The 21,374-nt window shown below is 42.7% G+C and overlaps 1 protein-coding gene across 16 annotated transcripts in view; it reads left to right on the top strand.

Annotated features, from left to right (window-relative positions):
* Positions 1-19,262, top strand: part of BRSK2 (BR serine/threonine kinase 2) — a 395,119-nt gene extending 375,857 nt beyond the window's left edge. For 4 of the 16 annotated variants that reach the window (XM_080998638.1, XM_080998650.1, XM_080998642.1 and 1 more), the window contains 2 exons: positions 2,734-2,781; positions 16,136-19,262. In XM_080998638.1, the coding sequence (XP_080854764.1) occupies positions 2,734-2,781; positions 16,136-16,311 (224 nt within the window). In that variant the 3' untranslated portion in view covers positions 16,312-19,262. Of the gene's footprint in view, positions 1-2,733; positions 2,782-16,087 lie in introns of all 16 variants that reach the window. The other 12 variants (XM_080998644.1, XM_080998646.1, XM_080998641.1 and 9 more) reach the window with 8 other exon arrangements.
* Positions 19,263-21,374: the final 2,112 nt, after the last annotated feature.

Here is a 21,374-nt window from a genome sequence, read left to right as displayed (position 1 = left end):
ACAGAAGCCAGCACACAGGTTACTTGTTAATCACAGTAGCCCCCCCCCCCCTATATATATAAATAAATAAAACATCCATCCATGCATGGGAATTATTTCAACGGCTTGTAAATAAGAGGAGCCCTGTCCAAGGCCTATCTGTTCCAGCACTCTGTTTCCCACAGTGGCCAGCCAGATGCCCCTGGGAAGCCCAAAAGCAGGACACGAGTTCAGTGGCCCTCTTCTGTTGTTCCCCAGCAAATGAAGACAGTATATAGAGCCATCATGACTTGGTGGCCATTGATAGCCTTGTCTTTCATCTTTGTCCCATGGATGCACTCTTTCCAGGTTCTCCTTTCACTTTTTAAATAACTAGTTTTCCTTGTTTTCTGTAACATTCTCACCTTGTGCAAGGCCTCTGCAGGAAGAGGTGGCTGCCCTTTCTCAGTCAGATTCTCAACTCTGCTGAACCCTTCCTCACATTGCTATTTCTGATCATGCTCCCTTATCTACAGTCACCCTAGACCTGCCTCTCTTTTCCAAGATCCCTTCCTGCTGGATTGTTTGGTGCATACCTATCCTTTTGCTTTGCTGTTCTACCCTAACATTTATACAACCTAACCCCTTTTAGAGAACGTCTATCTTTAGCCATCTTTGCTAGCAATGTGTTTCCCACTTTGCAAAGGAGGAAGTGCTGGAATGTCTCTGAGGGCTGCCATCCCAACTGAATTCATTGGGACATGCTTCTGAGTAGATATGCATAGGATTGCTCTGGCGTTGTTTTAATAGCAATGAGACAAAGGAGGAAGGACCTAATTAAAGGGCCATTAGCCACAAGAAGCAGAAACATGGCTGTATGGAACTTGCTGCTAGGTTAACATGCCCATGCCCTCCTTGCCCATGGAGATGGACACTGCCATCGTGGTTACAGGCAATATATGGTGCTATATTGCAGAGCCACTGTTTCTTTTTGCTTCAGGCTCATCACAGGAGAGCAATGTCTGAGCAGCGTTAAAGAGCCCTAGTGCAGAAGCTGCCTTAAGATGCTCTGTCGTTATGTTGCTCAGCATAAGATAAGACACATGGGGGTGGCAGCCAAAAACCTTGAGTTGGGCCTACCACCAACTGCTTCCTTTGTGAGTCAAGCCTAGCCAGCGTTATGATTAGGCTCGCCAAGGCAATTGCCTCAGGCAGCAGGATTCTGCCAGGAAGAGCTCTTGCTACTGCCACTTCTTACTTCTCCAGCAAACAGAGTTCCCCAGGTACCTCTTGCCTTCCCTAGAGAACTAAAGAGAATCGGCAGCAGCAAAACTCTGGCTTTAGCGTTGGGAGAGGGGGAAATGGAAACTTCCCTTTTCGCCTCAGGCGCCAAAACGGAATGGGCTGCTCCTGGAGTCGTTACTTTTCACAAGCCCCAAACTTGTGCTGTTACTGTCAAAACATATTCTTGCCCTGACCCACCCCTTATGGCTGCCATCCTGAATGTGTCTCATTTTTGAAGTACAGTAGACCCTCGGTTGTCGAACGCTTCAGAAGCCAAACAATTCGGAACCCGAACACCGACAACCTGGAAGTGAATGCTTCTGTTTTCGAAAGCGCCTCGGAAGTCGAATGGCTTCCAAGGCACATTTCTCCATTTTTTCAAAGGAATTTGCCGACCAGCAATTGCGCCTCTGTTGTCAAACATTTCGGAAGTTGAACAGTCTTCTGGAACGAATTACGTTTGACAACCTAGGTTCCACTGTAATCCCTTCTCCCAAAACACAGCTCTGCAAGTAGGGGAATTACTGCCCCCTCCTTTGAAAGAGGGATAGCCCCAACCCTTTTCATGGGGGATGCTATTATTACTGCTGGCGCCAAGTGGAAACTGCATTACTTTATTGCTAGCAATAGGAAGAACTTTTTGGAGGTAGTTTTAAATAAATAAATATACTTTTTTTCACTCTTTTGTAATTCTTTCCATTTTACTAGCTGCCATAAACTCTTAGAAGAAGCAGGCTATGAATGTTTTAAGGGATAAAATAAGTTGTCTGGAGAAGCCCAAGATATCATAGCATTTATAGCTCCCGAGGTGGATGAGGTAGTAGTGAGAGAAGATAGCTTGGCATCTTGAGTACATGTAGAATAACACTTTGCTTTTATTTTAGTGACAATGATGTTCATAGTGCTATGAGTCATCATAATGGACTCACACATTTGATCTAGCTGAACAGCCTTTTCCAGGGATTTCTATGTTGCAAAGTATTTTATTTTTCTTTCTGTAGGTTTTACAGTGAATGTATGAAATTTGGCAAATGTCAGCATTCATGTGGGAATGAAGCCAGTCCTAGTTGTCATTTGTTGTATTTCCCTCATCTTTCAGACATACCCAAGTAAATGCTGACATTTGATTAGCTCTCAGAATTCACTTGTGGGCCTTTAGATTTTTTGATATTTTTCACAAAATTTGTCTGAGGTAGCCAGGATGTAAAAGTCACCAAATCTTGGACATTCATTGTAACACATATATTAAATATACGGCAGCGATAGGGAGGAGAAAGTGTTTGCTCTGTGTTACATGATTGATTCAAAAAACAACAACAACCTTCTATCATGAGTTTAGGAAGACTCTCAACTAAGTGTAGAAATGCCAATCCCATATATAGTTTCTGCTCCAGGAAAAAAAATTGCTACATTACTGCCTTCTACGAAGAGATCTGGAAACGATTTTTTATATTGTTTTCCCTCCTTCCTCTTTCCACTCTTACGATCTAGACACCACTAACTGTATGGAGTTGATGACTGGGAGACTTTCCAAATGTGGTAAGAACTTCCCTTCCACCTCCTCTCCCCCCCACCAGCCCCCAGCCTCCACTGAACAACCTGACTACCTGACTACCCTTTCCCTTCTCCCTTTTCTGGACACTCTTTATGACCACCCACTTTACCTCTTGCTTGCCTTTTGAACACACACATCACTCAGTTTTTTCCTCCACGTGTGCGCAGACCTGCCATGTTGCACAACCACTGCATCCGTGGTTCCACAGTCTTGCAAATTCCTGTTCTCACACTACCTCTTCCACCCCACCCCACCCCCCAAAAAAGATGTCTGGTGATGTTATACATGCTTTTAAGCCTTTACTCTGACTTCACTTTCAAATCAACCTTTCTCTGTTCTGCAGCCGTATAACTTGCCTCTCTGCTGTGCTACTGCCTGGCTCCCCCCTCCCACCCCCAGCTCATGCTGAAAAGAGGACAACAAGGTTCTGCCTTCATTCCATCAGTCTCACCCCACTGTTCCTAGGGAAATTCCTCTCTTGCTCCCACTACAAATGAAATATCTCATCCGGTGGTTGCATCCTTAGCTACTGTAAATAAGCTTAACTGCAGCCCAACTCACTGTTTTGCTTTTGATGGAAACAAACTGTGAGGCCTACAACTGTAAAGTGAACAAATTTCCACTGAACAGCTCATCCTCCTTGGCTTGAGAGACTCATACTTAATCCCTGTTCTCTCTACTCCTCTATCACCAAAATTATCTCCTTTCTTTCTATAGTTCTTTCCAAAAATAGAATATGGCAACTCAGAACAGAGACTGAGGACCCAACTACAGATGACATTAATCAAGTGTTTTAACACAAGCATGCTTAAGTCAACCTCCTTTGTTTTTAGAAAGAAAGTAGCTGGCCCCGATCTGGATTGGGCTGCATACCATTTTTCTGTTGTACGTAATCTTGGTTGCTTTCCTCTGCATACCTTCCAGCTTGTCAATATCCTTCTTAAGTTAGGGTGCTCAGAAGGACAGAAGGTGCTCTTTTGTCAGGGAGAGCCAACAGAGAAAATTGATATGGCCAGTTGGCCACTGGACAGGGAGGCCTTCAGTTTCTGTCCTTAATTATTGCTGTGGCAGATACCCAATGAATGCTCCAGTACCTGTTTTCCAAAGTGGGGATTCACCTCACATGTCCGCCTTATACAGAAACAAGAAGCAAGCAGGGACCCCCAATAGTATGTGGCAAATGAGTGTGCTGCAGTTTGGCCCAGCCCCAGCTAGCCTGTCCAAGAGTCACAACGGCCTGCCATCATGAGAACAGGCGAGTGGGCTGGTGGAGGGTGGGAAGAAGCCCCCTCCCCAAGCCCCCTCCCTCTCCTGAAAAAGTGGGGACCAGGGAGTGACCCCTCCCTCCCTTGCAAAGAGACTCAGCCAATGAGGCTCAGCTTCTGCCTGCCCCATTGTGAAGTGACTTGCCTAGGATAACTTGAGAGAATTGCTCCCTGCCCATAAAGGAGCCATGGGGATTCTTTCAGAGGCACAGAATTGGGGTGAAGCAGTCATCTGTTTAGCAAAGGGTAACATTCAGAATTTGTGTAAGTAATCACCAAGTGGAACGCTCCACCACCATGCAGAAATGCAGCACTAAAACCCCATAATAATTCAAACTGATCAGTCAGAATGAAGACAAGGGCATGTGGCTCTCTGATTCACTCATCCCAACAGAAGCCACAGTTTTACACAGCACTACCCAACTCTGCTACTGGGGTTGCCACTCATCGCCCTGCCACTCCCTAGCCCTGCTCCTGTTTCTTTTACGGCAGAAATAAAGAAGGCAAAGCTTTCCACAACACTTACCTCCATGCCAGCAAATATTTCAGCTGCTAAATTTCTGCATGACACTGGCAGGCTCCTGTTAGAGGCACAGGAGCAAGGCCAGGAGACAGTGACCCTTGCTGCTACTGCTGCTGCTGCTGCTGCCGTGCTAGTGTACAGAACTGCAGCTTCTGCTCAAAGGGCACAACCTAGAGCAGCCATTTGTGGAAGAAATCAGCAGCTAGCACAAGCATGGTGCACCAACCCAGAGCAATCACCAATTGACTTCAGCAGTTGTGAGGATCCATTTTCAGGTGGCAGGCGCGATCTAGTTATGCCCAGTGCACCAACCACATTTGTCAGATGGGCAGAGCTATGCAGCTGTCAATCACCTGATGACATATGACACCGTTGCAAAATTTAAACTGGACTCGATACAGGCTGCACTTGCAAAGGAACAATGGAAGCACACCCTAAGGTTCCCAATAGTTGCTTAGCAGCCGTGGCTCTCATGCGACATCAGGTGAGTAACAGGTGGGTGCGTTGGGATGAGGATGGCCTTAGTGGCCAAATCAGACCTACAGGCTTCCAGGTTTCCCACCCATGAGCTTCAGCAACAGAGAGCTATTGATGTGAAACAGTTCTGCTGAATTGCTCCTGTTTGCTCTAGCTACATAGAAACCTAAGATCTACTTCGTGATTCTTGAAGCACTAAGAGTAAAATGGACATTGTGCTGCCATTGGCTAGCTATTAGACATGGGTTGCTGCCTTTGTCACTTTGCCATGGAACACAGGTATAGTGACATAATCGTCATTGTGACACTAATGAGATCCACCTTTAAAAAATAAATATTATAAGTTAATGAACAGGCATGAATAATACAGCATGCTGTATTCTGTGGAAATCCCAAAGCATCTGGGAGAAAGTACACCTGAAGATACTCTCTTAAGGAGAATAAGAAAAGAGGGAAGAACAAGAAGTGTGGAAAATGTGGAATGTGGAAGAAGGCAGATATAGCAGGCATAGAGTGGTTAGGTTTGGGGTCCCTGTATTCTCTTGAAGCATTCATGTTCCTCTCTAGGGCTGAGTTCTGCACGCTATGCACTGCGCAGATTGGATGCCTCATCCCACCCCACAGTGTCACCATCAGTTCTTCCCCTGGTTGGAATAGTTTTGCACTTTTAAGGAAGTTTCACTACTTTTGGAGAAATGAATAGATAAACGCTTTAATTCTTTATTCAGCACTTTTAAAATGAAAAAGCGGCCAGAAGCATAGGAGTTGGAAAAAGTGACGGCTGAGCTTGTTGGCTGGTATGCACATCTGTTATTTCAGTTGTGAAGGAACACTTCATGGCTAAGAGGTGTCCTGTTATATTTTTTCTAATCCAACTATCTTTATTGGCAGTTTCCTGCTGTGAGTGTCCTTCTATTTCTCTCTTCTTTGGCAATCACTCGTGGCTGAGTAAGATTGTCTTCCATGAGCACGGTCTTAACGGTGTGTCCGTAAGTGACTTTGGAGGCCAATTCTGGATCCACACATCCTTCCACAGTTAGATTCTTTTTCATCTTTGGAAGTATAGTCAGCATAGCCAGGACTTCCTTACTTAACTGATGATTTCCAAACTGTTTTGAAGGGTGTTAAATTGTAGTTGTTACCCTATATAAATACCATTGTTCCAATTTAGCTTACAGAGGGAATCTTACAGATCAGAATAAGCTGCTCCTCCATGCTTATTACTTCTGAGTTGTCCCGATCACCTTGTGCTTCCTTTGGCTCAGCCCAAATGAGTTACTACAGTGAGCCACAGTATTCTTTTCATTGGCTTGTATCCTGGTGACAATAAGGAGGTATATGGATTCTGGATAGTCTTTCTTTCAGTTTTATGTAGACTTTGAATTACTCCTTGATGCTGTAAGCAAATGTGACCATGTCTGCCAATTAGGCGTTGCTTCAAGTGACTATGTAAACAAGACAAGAGTAGTGGTCTTTTCAAAGTTCAGGACAAGAAGTTCAGGACAAGACACGCTCACTGTATTCCTTGACCTTAAATTGCTGGAGTGAACAACAGAGAACAAAGTGATTTATTAATGCTTCATAGATAAATAGGTACCGCTCTGGTGGGAAGGTAAACGATGTTTCCGTGCGCTGCTCTGGTTCGCCAGAAGCGGCTAGTCATGCTGGCCACATGACCCGGAAGCTGTACGCCAGCTCCCTCAGCCAGTAAACTGAGATGAGTGCCTTTTATAGTGCATTAGGAATTGATCACTATTGGAAACGCAGTGCTGGCCTAAATTTACTATGTTTTAAGCAACTCATTGCGATGGACAGAAAGGGGTTTTGTTACAATTGCTCTACAGTGTAGAATGGCTACCAATGAGGAGTTTTGTTTTGTTTTTAAATCCTGACATTTTCCTTGGTGTTACTGGTTTCAATGTCACAGTGAATGCCTTGGGTCAGATTTTCAGATACTTAGCAGCTGGATCCAACTTACACAAATGAAACCTTTGTAGAATTCCTTAAAATATATTCCCTCAGAAATGACTTGCAAATTTACTAAGAGTCAGTTCACACTTTGCACAGCAGCCTGGGTGTGCTGGTGTTCACCACCCATGTTGGTTGTGGGAAACAAAATGTGAAGGAGGTCTGATGCTCCCAGGTGCTCAAGAGGGTGTGCTTTGTAATGGCTCCCTGACACATGTCACAGGGCCTTTCTGCAATTCCTGTACTGTTGAGCCTATAGCATATTGAGGAAAGGGTGTCTGAAATTAGAAAACGGTGCCATTCACTTGTAGATTTCTGTTTCTAGTTTAGCCACTGGGTGTAAGAACATTTACCATTGCCTAGTGTCATTTGGCACAATTCTGCACTGTAGGATTTAACCCCCACTTAACAGCTGACATGCAGTGGACAAATCATGCTTAGTTTGGTCAAGTGCGCCTGCTCACTCTTCAGAACAGGCACACACAGCCAAAGAACACAGCAGAAAAATGCCTAGTCTGCTTGCTTTCGCTGCGTGTGCGTTTCCCTTGGAAAGAGGTGGTTGCAGCTGAATCACACAGACCCAGCATTTTTCTGGATCACCGCACAAAGAAGTCATGCCTCCCAAGAGGAGGGGGGAAAGACCCCTTAAAGAAGGCTGTTCCTTGGGAAAGGGCTTCTTTATCCCTTTCCCTGAGAGGTGCATGCTGAGCAGGGGCTAAACTGCCAAACTGCTTTCCAAAGCACCTCCCCTGCCCTGCATTTTAACAGCTCTCCAGCAAGGGATTTTAACAGGTGAGTGTGGCTGCCCACTCTCTCAATCATGGTTATTATCACAAAATTGACAGGTGGGTGATCCCATCCGCCTGTCACATTTGACCCACAAGACTGATCCTGATAAGGAACTGGCCCATGGAGTCAAAAAAAGTTCCCTCTCCTGTCCTAGACATTTTAAGTTTGAATACTCAAAATGCTTTAGCCGTTCTTCTTAGGGAAGGTGTCCCTATCTTGCCATTATTTTATGTGCCCTTTTCAATACCTTTTCTAACTCTGTATCATCATTTGTGAGGTGGGGAAACCAGAAATGGAAACAGTGGCCACCACAAGACTTCTCATCATAAAGGAGGCCCGTTGGCCCTGGTCAGAGTTGAGCTCTCCCAACAGTGTATCAGACTTTGGCATCATTTCTTTGTGCTTATAATTCCTTACTAATGAATGCTGATAAGGGGCCTTAAGGGAAGAGCTGAAAGAGTGGTAACAGAGATACACTGAGGTTTCTGGAAAATTTATGGATATAGGAATAATACCAGAAGTAAAAATTGGACTGTTGTGGGATGGTTGTTTTGTTTTGAAATTGACAACACCTCCCTCCCCAATCATCTTTTCAGTGAAATATGACATGTTTCCTAAGAGCAGGCATTTACAGTGAACAAAACCAGAGAGTGAGCAAAACTTTTCTCATGAGAAAAGCATAGACTATTTTCTTGCTGTGATCTTATTTATGTCCAAATACCTCAAGGACAAGTGATTTTTTTAAAAAAAACGTGTTGGTCTGTTAGAGGGAGATATGACCTTAAGGGTTTAGCTAAAGTTAAGGAGGGGTTTCCACTTGCATTTTTGAGGGTAAGGTGGAGCCTCTGAAAGGAAACTGCCCTATACTGAGTCAGGCCATTGGTCTATCAGCTCAGTATTGTCTATGCTGATTGGCAGCAGGCCTCCAGGGTTTCAAACAGGAATCTCCTTGAAGATTGAATGTGGAGCCTTCTGAATGCAAAGCAGTTGTACTGCCACTGAGCCATGACCCTTCCCATTCAAGTTTCTAACATCATCAACTTCCAAACAAAATTTGAATAACATCACCATCTTTTCTCTTGATATATCCATGTATATGGCATCAAAAGGAAGGCAGGCGCATCATTTCTCTTACTTGACCGAAGCAAAAGAAAATATGTTGGCTTCTTCGGCAAAGTTGCCTGCAACATTGATCTTGCTGTGCCACAATAGCTTCCTAACAAATGGTGAATATATTTAGAACTAGTGTCTATTACACTCTCCATCTGGATACTGTCTTCTTTCATACTTTGAAACTTCTGTTTTGGACTACATTCGGTTGCAGTGCTTTCCTTGTGGCCTTAAGTAGCATCTCTGCTACATTCATGAATTGGCTGGTATTAATCTGCTTCCTTGGGACTTTGGCACTTCCTTTGTATCCAAGTATTTGCCTCCTTATCTGATACTCAGGCAACATCCATCACTTCCGTTTTCTCATAAACTGATCCTTGTAGCTATGATTCTTTTTATCCTCTGCTCTTTGGAACTACTTATCCTTATGCATTTCTATTCAGAAGGTTGGTTAGTGTTATCAGACCAGCTTATTCAAGAGAGTGCATTCCTCTCTAACATATTCTGATATTTCAATGACTTTCCAGTAATCCAAGCTGGGTTTCTAGGCTACAACTTCTCAAGCAAAGGGATTCAAACACATTCTGTTAATGTGTTCCAGCCCCAGCATAGCTACAGTATACTCTTGCGGACAAGTATTCTGCGTGCATAACAGAAAACAAGTGTTGCTTCAAAGATCTTATAATGTAGAAGAAGGAAAACACATGCACAGAGTGGTAGCCAGCTGAGTTTTACCCAGAGTGGACCCATTGAAATGAATGGACATAACTTAGTCATGTTCCTTTCATTGAGTCTCCTCTGAGTAAAACTTTATTGACTTACACTCATAGTGTACTGACACACGACTAATGTGTCACATGAGTCTAAATACCTATAAACTGAGTTTTTCCACTGCACTGCACTGCACTGAACAGCACTACAAAACCTAGTTGTGGTGACCAACATGACAGTTTCACAGTGGTTGACACTCAGTGCTTTTTTTCTAAAAAAATATATTTAGGGGTACTCTCATTTTCCTACTCATATTGAAATGCTGCCCCCCTCAATGAGGCCAAACTTAGATTCACAAAATGTTTAGGGGTATGTGTACCCCTGTGTTCCCCCAGAAAAAAAGCACTGTTGACACTTAACATGAGTTATCTTTCACCACAGAACTTCAAGGATACATGCAATAACCTCCCTTTTTTTTTACACAATTCATCCTTTCCTTTAATGCATCAGTAGATGGGCTTTAATGAATAGCAAATTGTGTAAAAAGGGGGGGGGGGGTTATTGCATGTATCCTTGAAGTTCTGTGGTGAAAGATAACTCATGTTAAGTGTCAACAGTGATTACCTGGCCCCTGGTTGTTTGCAAATCAGCAGACAAAATTGTCCAAGGGCCAGCAGTTTGATTCCCTCTACCCGCTCCCCCCTGCCCCGCCACTAACAGGACATTTATTTCATTCCCAACATGGGTACCATGGTAAAAACAAATGAAAGTGCTGAATACATCAATCCCAGGTTCTCCTGCTTTCAGCTCCCGGGAATACTTTCACAAAGATTTCTCGTAGACCCCATTGATATTCCATCTAAGAATTCTGATTAATATAGTAGCGACAAAGGTCAGCCTTCTTTGTATTTTAAAGAAGGGCAACCCAGATGATTGAGAGTGTTTGAAAATGCAAAGGGGAATTAGACAAGTATAGACCCTGTATTAAGATTAAAATACATAATATTAAAAGTATAAATCTCCTTTAAGAATTTTGCCAAGTGCTTTGCATTTTTACATAAATAGTACTGATGTTCTTGGTTCCTGGTTGTCTTCTATATTCCTCTGTGAAAACAGCTCAGTATCCATTCTCCTTCTGCCTTTCTTCTGCCTGCTTTTTCTGCACTTCCTTTTGCCTCTGATCTTCCTGAATAAATTGATCAGCTCATTGTTCAAAAACACATGCACGTTCTTTTACCCTTCTCGGCAGCACTTGTAGCTCTTTTTTTGCGCTTTATTTCACACTTTTTGTTTACTGGTTCCATTTAGCGTGTGAAGGCATGGGGTCCAAAGCCACGTGAGAATCCAACTTAACCACAGAGGGGCATCTAAGGGTGAAACTTGCATTCCTCTTCTTTCTCTTCTAGGATCATGTTCGTACATGAGCTTTAAATCTCTCTCATGCTATTTCACAAGACTCTTGAGCTTCTTGTGCTAATGTCTGATTACTGGTAAGGCAGAAGACTATGGAAGAAGAGAGACATTTGTAATGGGAATTAGTATTCTGGCCAATGTAGGTCTATTTTCTGCCTTGTGACCCAAAGTTTCTGTATAGATGTGTATCACCACCATAAAGATATGATGCGGGGTGGAGATGATGGTGATTTATAATACAGCTACGTTCTGAGAGTTCAGAAACCTAGATAATTTCCTTTGAGTATAACTTTACAGATTAGATTGTAATTCTAGAAGCTGAAATCTATTTGGAGATGGCACTGACGTCACAAAAATGTAGCCAAGCATAATCAATACCTCTCCTCCTATTTGGGAGAGAGAGAAATTATGAAGAATCTAGCAGCATGGTCTTCTCCCTAGACATGTACAGGTGCTAGGGGAATTGCTAGCAGGAAATGGGCTTCTGTCAGGCAGCTGAGTTAGCGTGTTGTCAAGTGATGTAAACTGCTACCTTGGTAATGTAGGCTGAGCAGAGATTAGTGACGTCTGTAGATGAGGGCTTGGGGACCTTTCTCTCTCTAGTTATTGTTGAGTTCCCAGCTCCCATCATCCCCAGGCAGCATGGCTCCTCGTTATTACTATCATGTATTCTTATTTAAATGTATATGGCCACTCATCAGTTAAATTCTCCAGGCAGTTTGCAAAATAAAAACAAATGGTCATGGGTCATGGGAATTGTAGTCCCAACATCATCTGGAGGGTCACAGATTTGTAGGGCAAATTAGGAGAATTCAGGAGATGTATGTAAGGCAACTGTGAAAGCAATATCCCCCCCCCCCCAAAAAAAAACCCTCTGGAATAATTTGAATAGTAAATATTCCTGATAAAATATTTAATATTAAGTCCATCCAGTTCAGTATGTCAGATGTTGTACTTGTTTGAAATAATATTTTTTGAAAGATCAAGGAAATGTCATTTTATCTCACAAACTACTCCAGCACGACCATTTCATGCACAGCAGAAGTACAACCACAACTTTACCATTGTTGTTACCATTTTCATACTTATTTCTGAAGTTACGCCATTCTTCCAGTGGCTGTCTCTAGCAGCTGCATGGAACAGGACCTTTTCAGAAAAATGCAAAGTTAGGCTGAGTAGTACATATGCAGTTATCTCCAGAAAGTAGTGAGGGGGTTTTTGCTGGGGGTTTTTTTTCTTAAGCATACAACAACCTCTGTCTGCCTTCTTTTGCTGTTTCGTTATGCAGCAAGACTCTGCCATATTCATTCCTTACAGACACTTTGCAGAGAATCAGTGCAGAGGGATGTGTGTCTTTAAACTTGTTTCTGCTATAAATTAGTAATTAACACACACATCTATTGTGTGTGTGTGTGTGTGTGTGTGTGTGTGTGTGTGTAATTCTAGCTGGAAATTTTGACAAAGTGTACACAAGAAGCTGTTGCATAATATGCAAGACTAAATTTGCTATTTTAAAAAAGTTAGAGGAGGCGGAATTTACAAAATAACAAAACAATCACACACAGAAGCCTGTTTACATGTGAGCATGAGGACCAAAGCATATAACAAAGTGTCATACACATATCATTTTGCGTATGTGCAAGATTTCAGGGTTTGGATCGTTATGTCTTTAAATCTGAGGGAGATAAAATTTTTGATTCCCTTCAAAATTCTGGAAATCTTATCTCTCCATTATTCCTTTTGCTCCAGCATCATGGGAGAAACAGTGGGGCAGTTGTGTCTCAGTTGTTCTTAATCATGGCACCTCTGGAGGATGCTCTGCTTTCTACTTTTTCCCTGTACTTTTTTATATCAGTCCTATATAGCCTATATAGTCACAGACCATGTCTTAATTTCTGTGACTGCAGCACCGAGTTAAGTGAACGGAAGACCACTGAAATCAATGGTCTTGTGTGTGCTTAACTAGGTTTGTGAAGGATTATGGCCAGTGTAAGCCTTGTTGTTGTAGATGGAATACAGGAGAGCGAATGGATGTGTGGCTTTTTCACAAACCAGGGGAAGATCTGCACATAAATGCCTGCTAAAAACTGAAATTTCCAAGTCTTTGCTATTGAAAACTAACGTTGATACTTTGCTAGCAAGTCCCTAAGGAAAGGGACTGTTTTCTGTGAAAGCGAAAAGTGTGAAAGGCTGTCTTATGAGAAGTGAAGAGTATCTAAGTTACACTTTCCTTGCAACTTGGTCCTTCTGGTAGTGCGGTTGGTGTTGTTCTGCTCAAGTTGCCAGCTGGATAGGGCAAGTGGAGAGAGAATTGCCTACTAGTCTGGTCACTTCAGTGCAATGGGTAGCCATTTTTGTATCTACTGATATTTAAAATAATCAATATATGCAAATAAACAATGGTTACACACACACACACACACACACACACACACACACAGGATGACTCTATTTGAGCCAGAATGGACTTGATCTTAAGTGCCATGGCTGCCACTTCAACATCACAGTTTGGGTTGCTTAAGCTGCAATCCTACAACCACTTTCTTAGGAATGAGCACCATTGAACTTAGTGGGGTTTACTCATGAGTAGACATGTATCGGATTGTGCTGCTATGCATGACTAGCACACATACAGTGATCCTTGGTATGTCTGTTCACACATCACACGAAGATTGCTAGAAGCAAGATTTTAACAAGGATTTCACTGTGGATTAATTGTAACCAAACCCGCCAAGATACTTCACCAGGATGTGGTGTAAATGGTGTTAACTTTTCCAGGACGTACCCTGGAAGAAAAATTGGACTGAGTTGAAATGGTCCCTTGTTCAGATTAATCCCAAGCACTGGTAAAACATTTTCGTTTCTCTGTTTTCTGCAGGGTACTGACATACTTATTTATTTAAATTATCAGTCCCAGAAAACTTGTCCAATTGCATCCAGTGTTCTCTTAGGCAATATCTAATTCTTCGTTTTGTTCACTAAAACAAAATAGAAGAAGTTTCCAGATTTGTCAGTCTTCCAGCATCTACATTCCCCATGGACTCATCAGTGGTTTCTAGTAACTAGCAACTGTTGTTATACGCTCTTGTCACAATTCAGCACAGAGTTAAGCACCCATAAACCCATTGGAATCAGTGGGCTTAAATGCACTTAACACTGTGTCGGATTTAGCCTTATGCATCTTAGGTAGTTTCCTAGAATTCATCTTATTTTCAAGAGAGGCAGTAACTCTCTTTTGGATGCCACATGAGATATATGGTGGCTAAGATGCATCTTAGTTATTATTTTAAATAAGTTTCATAGGCTCCTAGGGCCAGATCTCACACCACAATAAGCAACATCAGGCAGAACAATGCAGACCCCTGTTGCCTGGGCAGTGTGTTGGATTGTCCCTCCACTGAGGTCTGCTGCCACCACTAGGGTGACTGAAGCATTACAGCTCTGCTTCCATTTCTACCATCCAAATGTGTGGGAATGTTGCAAGCAGAATTCCCCCGGCAGCAGCCAGAAAGAAATGCACCCAAATCAAGCATTTGAGAAGCGGGGAGAGGCTGAGTTGACCCATGGTTCACTGCCTACCGAACCAGTCCCACTGCTGTTGCACAGTGGCACTGGGCTCAATCCAGTCCTGATCAAGGCATAAGCTCCAGCCGGGCACCGCAATTGTGCTGGTCCTCACTCTCACCTACCCTGGCTGCCATGTGTGGCAGGGCTGCAGACGTGCCAGTGGCCTCACCACTCGACAAAGGCCAGCAGTTGGCTGCCAAAGTTTGGATTGGTCCCTAAATTCAGTGATAATGTGGGAAGAGTGCACAGGGAGGGGATTGACAATCCAGGGCCCTTGACTCACAGGGGCATATGGAGCTGCTGTGGAAATGTTAAACATGAATTGTCTGTTGCATATGATTACTGGATTTAGGCATTACTGCTACGGTATGGAATCCTGCCTTAGGGAAACAGCAGCAGACATAGTTCAGGGGTATATGAACACTTTGTAGATTGGGATGCCACCTGTGCACATTTGACACAGGTTGATGGCAGTGTTCACATGCTTTTGGGGGGTGGGGATGCTCCTTTGCTGCTAAAATTCATGCTAGCTAAAGTACTTAATGTAAGTAGCATAATTGGTGTGCAACGGATGATAGAAATAGACATAAAAAGTTTAGTGAGCATTCCTAAAGTTTGGAACAAATCACACAGAAACGGAATGATGGAGAAGAGTAGAATCATAGATACAGATCCTAAGTTGTATTTTTACAAGTTCTGGAACTCCTGTGCTCACACACAGTTCTACTGCCCACAAAGGTTCCCCCATTCAATTCAATGGAGAAAGTAGATTTGCAGCTTAATTCCTTTGTGCAAGCAAATCTCTTCTCCTTGAGGTTAAGGGAGCAGCTTGTGTATGCAGAAGCTCTGTGTGTGATCATAAGAGTACATGTGTGGCTACGGATCAGGCAAATGAGGTATCACTGAATCTTCGAGGCATAATTTAGATTACATACTTGATCACAGGTGCTTAGAAGAAAACGCCATTGGAAGCAATAGAACTGACTTCCCAGAGAGCATGCTTAGGATCAGAGTTTTGGTGGTTTTGCATTACTCTTGAATTCCTTCACTCAGGACATTTTTTTCAGAGGAGTTTCATGTAGGCCCAGTATTATCCAGCATCATGGCATTCTCCAGGCATGCCAGTTGCCCTTCTAGGCAAAAGTTCTGCTTTTTGCTATACAGTGCAAGATTCCAACCACCAGGTGTGGCATTCTTGACCCCAGGCTTTCCATATACGTAGGCAGTTCAGTGCTCCCATCCTGATGCTCTTCCTCTTCTGCTCATTGTCTTCATCCTCCACATACACCCATGCACGTGGCTCTGGACCGCTCATCACGTTCTTCTCGTTTAAAACCCCATTGTTCATTTGTTTGTTTGTTCTCTTTTTTCTCTCTCTTTTCTCTCTCTCTCTCTCTCTCTCTCTCTCTTTTCTCTTTCTCTTGCTTTCTTTGTTTTCTTTTTGTCTCCTCTGTTTTGTATACCCAGGCAGCCCATTGAGTAACTTCTTTGACGTAATTAAACAACTTTTTTCAGACGAGAAGAACGGGCAGGTGAGCCATCCCCCCGGCACGCCAACCAAGCATAGCGCAAACAGCAAGCGGAGCGATTCCGATGCTAATGACTATGGGTCTAGAGGAGACACTAAGTACCCCGCTGGCAAAGAGAAGGCAAAGATGGCCTCGTCACTCGGCCTACAAGACCAACCTTAAATAAATGCAATTTTTAAATAATAAAAAAAGAGGAAAAGGAAAAAGAAACAGTCTAAATAACTAAACACACACACACACACACACACACGGAGAGACGCAAATGGAAATGACTGAGTATTCTTTAGCAAGCTAGCCTCTAAAACAGATGGATGTGTATATATATTGCTACAACAGTACAAAACTGTCTATAGACAACTTTTGTATGAAGGAATGACTGTGTACATATATATATATATTATATATATAAAACACAAACACACATATATATATATTTATATGATATAATATATCTCTCTGAAACAAAACACAAAAGCAATGAGAAAAGAAAGAAAAGGTAGCACAGATGACAAACCCAGTTTGGCAAATCTTGGGTTGTTGTTTTTTGGTTTGTTTATCTTCTCCGAGCTCTTTTCTTTTACTTCCTACCCCCACCCCAGTCACCTTCTGATTTACTGCCCTGCCCTCTTTTGTCCTTGTTCTGTTTTCTCTGTGTTTCTGACACCACCGCTTGTTTCCACTCTGCTACCAGGAATTATCCCGAAAAGTTAACATGTCAGCCAACAGCTTCACCTTCTGTGCTCTGCGAACACTTGTTCACGGAAGGCCACTGATGTAAGACTGTCCACGGACTGGTTCTGTTTGGGGACTCCCAGCCTCCCCTCTCCCACTGCAGGAAATGGGTCTCCTCTTTTTCCCTCGCCCTACCACACACACTTTTTCTTTTCGGTGCTCTGCGCTGGAGAACTGCTCAGTTATAAAAATTGCACAGTCGGAGTCACTGGAGTGACATCGTTGCCCTTGACAGCACACTTCCCCATTGGCAAATCCAGACTGCGGGAGGGCGGTATCACGACATATTCAGGCGATGTTTTGTTAAGGAGCTTTACCACAGGAAAGTTGTCCTCAAAGTTCACCACCCCAGATCCTTTTCCCACACCACCCAACTCCCTCAACCCGCCCCCTCCAATTGTGTTTTTGTTTTTATAATCTCCAAATTTTCCCCCTCCCAGCCTGCTGGAGGGGCAGAACACAAACTTAGGGAAAAACTACAAGACGGAAGTCAAATCAAATAAGAACACTGAAACTTAGGGGGGAACGCAGCTTCCGGCAGCGAGGAGGAGGGACAAGAATCCACCTGTTGGAGGACAATCTCTGCTGCTGCCATGCACTCTTGCCACCTACACCACCACTGTCGTTGCTGCTGCTGCTTCTCTCCTCAACCTGCTCTCTCTCTCAGTTCCTTCCTTCCTTCCCTCTGCACTGGGACTTCCTTCCGTCGGCTGAATTCTCTCCTGCCTCGTGCATCTGGATGCAACTATTGTGTCGTTAGTGCTGCATTGATATATCAGTATTATTTATTTGCTGGTTTCGTTTATTTATTTGTTATTTAATTTATTTAATTATTTATTCATTTGGGTTGCGTGCGTTTGTTGTTCTTTTTTTTAATTTTAATGCAAAGGAAGAACATGAAATGAGAGTTAAAAACAAACAAACTTCCCCTTCCTGTGTGGGTGAGCGTGTGTGTACAACCACTGGTAGTTCATCGGAGCAAGATATGGAGGAGATAGTACTATGGGCGAGTTAAAAAACAAAAACAAAACCACAAAGCTACTGTAAACTTCTAAAACTATTGCAAGATATTTTTATAAATTTTTTTTTCAAAAGTGGGTGGGTGGGCTGGAACTTCCTTGTGTGTGTTTAAGTTATTATTAGGTCTTGGTTATTATTTATAATGCATATATATAAATATATATTTAAAAATTTAAGCTGTTAGATAAATCTTCTGCTTTCATTACTGTGTAGAGGTAACACTGATTCCTATTTATTTTTGGGGAGAGGGGAAAAGAATGATGACAAGACCACTTAACTTCATCCTCTCACCAATATTCCATTTTTTGTTTAGCTTCTGTCTTTTTTCTCTCTCCAACTATCACCAAGTGTAACTCAATCTGGCCCACATGCAAAGGTTTCCAAAACCATGATCATATGTGTCAAAGACAAAAAAGAAGAAGAAAAAAAACAGCAGGAGTAAATCTCCTTGACCAATATCTTTTAAATGTAGATTTTAATATTAGTGTTCAATTCTCTTATTACCTTCAATTGTTGTTTGTTGAGTTTTTATGAGTGTATGTTGTATTGCAAGGTTTTTTAAAGATAATGTTAGATTTCTCCCTCTTATTTCCCTTCCCTTTGTTTTTTTGTTTTTTTAATTTCATTTGTCTTTGTTGTTTATGGATTCTCCCCACCCCCACCCCCCTTTCTTGGACCCATTTTTCTTGTACATAGGTTTGAAGGGGGAAATCCTTTTTTTTTTTTTTTTAAAGAGACACACAAAAGTGGGAAGGTGTTCCTTTGTTTTGCTTTGTTTTCTAATCTGGAAATTTTATCTTGTATTGCTGTGTGCATGTCGGACACAGGAAGGGTGATGGTTGGAGACGGAGGGAGGGGAGGTTCGGGGGCAGTTTTAATTGCATGATATTGATGTAAATTAGTCTCTTTTGCTTTTGTTGTCTTTTCTGCCTCCACCTTCTGCTTCCCTCCCCCCCAGGCTTCCCTTCCACCACCCTCAGCCCCCTTTCCCCTCCTTTATCTCCCCTTGTGTATAGATTTTGATGCTTCTGTTACATTGTACCTCTACAAAAGGCTGGGATTTCAATACAGAATAATAAATGCTACTACTACTAATAATAATAGTAATACAGCAAAACCCATACAGTACAAGCAGGAAGGGGATTATTTACACAAGACATAAGAATAAACGAAAGCAATACCTCTTGTTATCCTTCCTATTTTGTACTTTGAAGACACAAACACACACGCACATGTGGACACACAAACTGACATTATTTAACAGTCAAAATGGACAAAGAAGAACCTTCTGATGTATCCCTTGTTAAATAACTGTGAGCAACTTTAGTTCAAAAAAACAATAAATTCATTCAGTAAAGATACTGGCTGTCAGTGTGTCTTGTTTACGTCTGTGACTGGAGGAGCACCTTCGAGAAAGATACAGTTCAGGTAAGTACCAAGCCGATGCCTTACTAAAGGCCACATTTAAGGTGGGAGCCCTTAGTAGATCTGGAGGCAGAATTGACTAGCCTCACCTCATCAAATTCAAGCATACCTTTCAAACTGAAGTGTCTGGCTGGCTCAGGGTGGAGTGGGGGGGGGGGGACACAAGTACATACTGCAATTTGCAGCTAGAGGGCAGCTGTAGGTAGTTGGTAGTTGATTAACTACCTTCCTTGCCCTTATCCCCAGTGCATTTTTGCTATATGTTTCTTTTATTTTTATTTTTTAAAAGGAAGGGAGATGTGCTGTTTTACATTATTTATTCATTTTTAAGGACAGGCAGGCTTAAGTGTTCACAGACAGGCTACCTGGAGCCTTGAGGAAGGGCAGGTTAGCAGCATCTGATTTGCTGGCATGTAAACCTAGCATACAAATAACAAAGCCAGGAGGAATTTACAGTAAATCACATTACAGTTGCAGAACTTGCTATGGGTCTTTTCATATTACCTCCATTGCTACACTGGGAGTGGTGGGAAAGGGCATGTAATATGCAACAGCTGCTGCTGCTGCTGCAGTGGATATTGGCAGCAAGCCATCTCCCCCAACAGGTGTAGGAAAGACATTTTTACATACTGGATGTGTGTCAGGTGAGCTTTTGTGGTGTGGGTGTGGCCTAGGGAGCCCTGCATCCACTAGGGATTGATAGTAAGTAAGAGGTCCTGGATAGGTTGAGGCTGTTCAAGCAGATAGTGTTCCAAGCTGAAGCAGTAGATCTCAGGACAAGCAATTATGCAGGACTTTCCACAGGTGTAAGGGAAGGGGGTCAGCAAAAAAAACACACACCCCAAAAGCAGCAACCTTTAACTCAGTCTTTTACTACAAGGCAGCCACTTGAAAACCTGGTTCTACGTTTTTGCTGCTGCAGTGATGGAACAGGACACTCTGATTGCAAGGTGAGCGTTCAAATAATGGTTTTCTGTTCTATTTTTAAAATGTAGGTTTAGTATTGCTGTTCAGCTTTCTTTTTACCTCATATGGTGTTTGTTGGATTCCTATGACTATTGCATTCCAGGGTTTTTGTTTTTGTTTAATGCTAGCACATTTTTTCTTTTATTTTACAGGCCTGGGTTGTTGCTTTGTTTTGTTTTTCTCCTTGGGACCATTGTTCATTCACAAAAGTTTGAAGAATTTTGTTGCTGCTTTCAAGACACACAAAAAGAGTGTGCATTTATGTCTTTCTGCCCCACCCCCATATATATTGAAAGCTTTGCCTTATATTGCTAAAAGGGAGATGGCTAAGGGTGGAGGACAAGGAGGATGGAAGGTCTTAATTACATGATATTTCTATCAGTTGGGCTGTAATCCTAATTTATCCCCCCCCCCCCCACTTATCAGAGAGCAATAATTTGGTAGTTAACTTCTCAGTAGGCATGATTTAGGTTGCAGCTTTGGCCTCATGCTGTAGTTAATCCTTCTACCTTTTCCTTCCTTTCCCTCAAAATTCCCTTCTGCTACCCTTAGCCTTTCCTTCTGCTTTCTCCTTCCTTTTGCTGTGGCCTTTGGGAACAATGCTCTTGTAGTACTCATGAGGGCCTGCACTCCACTCTTTGAAAGCCCTGTTTTGCTTTTTCAGTCCTCCTAGTTGATGTTCTACCCCCACTTTCTCCCAGCGCAAGTGAAAAAAGTGCATTTGATTCCCGTGAGTCTGATAGAAGGAACTGATTCACACAACTACTTAGCTTGTGCCTTGCTAGTTAACTCCAGTTGGCTTTCTTGGTGGATTTTGGTGTGTTGACCTACTCTTGGGAATACTTGATAACATGTCCAGGTCATGATGCACCCCCACAGGGAGCGTGTGCCACCCCAGAACAGGATGCCTCCCAGTCCTGCCATACTAGAAGAAGTGAGAGGCTAGCAGCCTCTGGTATTTATCAAGGGATAACAGGAAGTGAATCTGGGGCTTGCTTTCCTGTTTTGCGATAACTTGCCTGCAGCAGCTGAATAGGTTATCACTAGGCATGTCTGCTCTACAGTTGCCATTTTTTCTGCTT

Source organism: Podarcis pityusensis (genome assembly GCF_964106645.2).
Source record: "Podarcis pityusensis genome assembly, chromosome: 1".
NCBI classification, from domain to species: domain Eukaryota; kingdom Metazoa; phylum Chordata; class Lepidosauria; order Squamata; family Lacertidae; genus Podarcis; species Podarcis pityusensis.
Note: the sequence above shows the minus strand (reverse complement) of the source record. Positions and strands in the feature narration are given on the sequence as shown.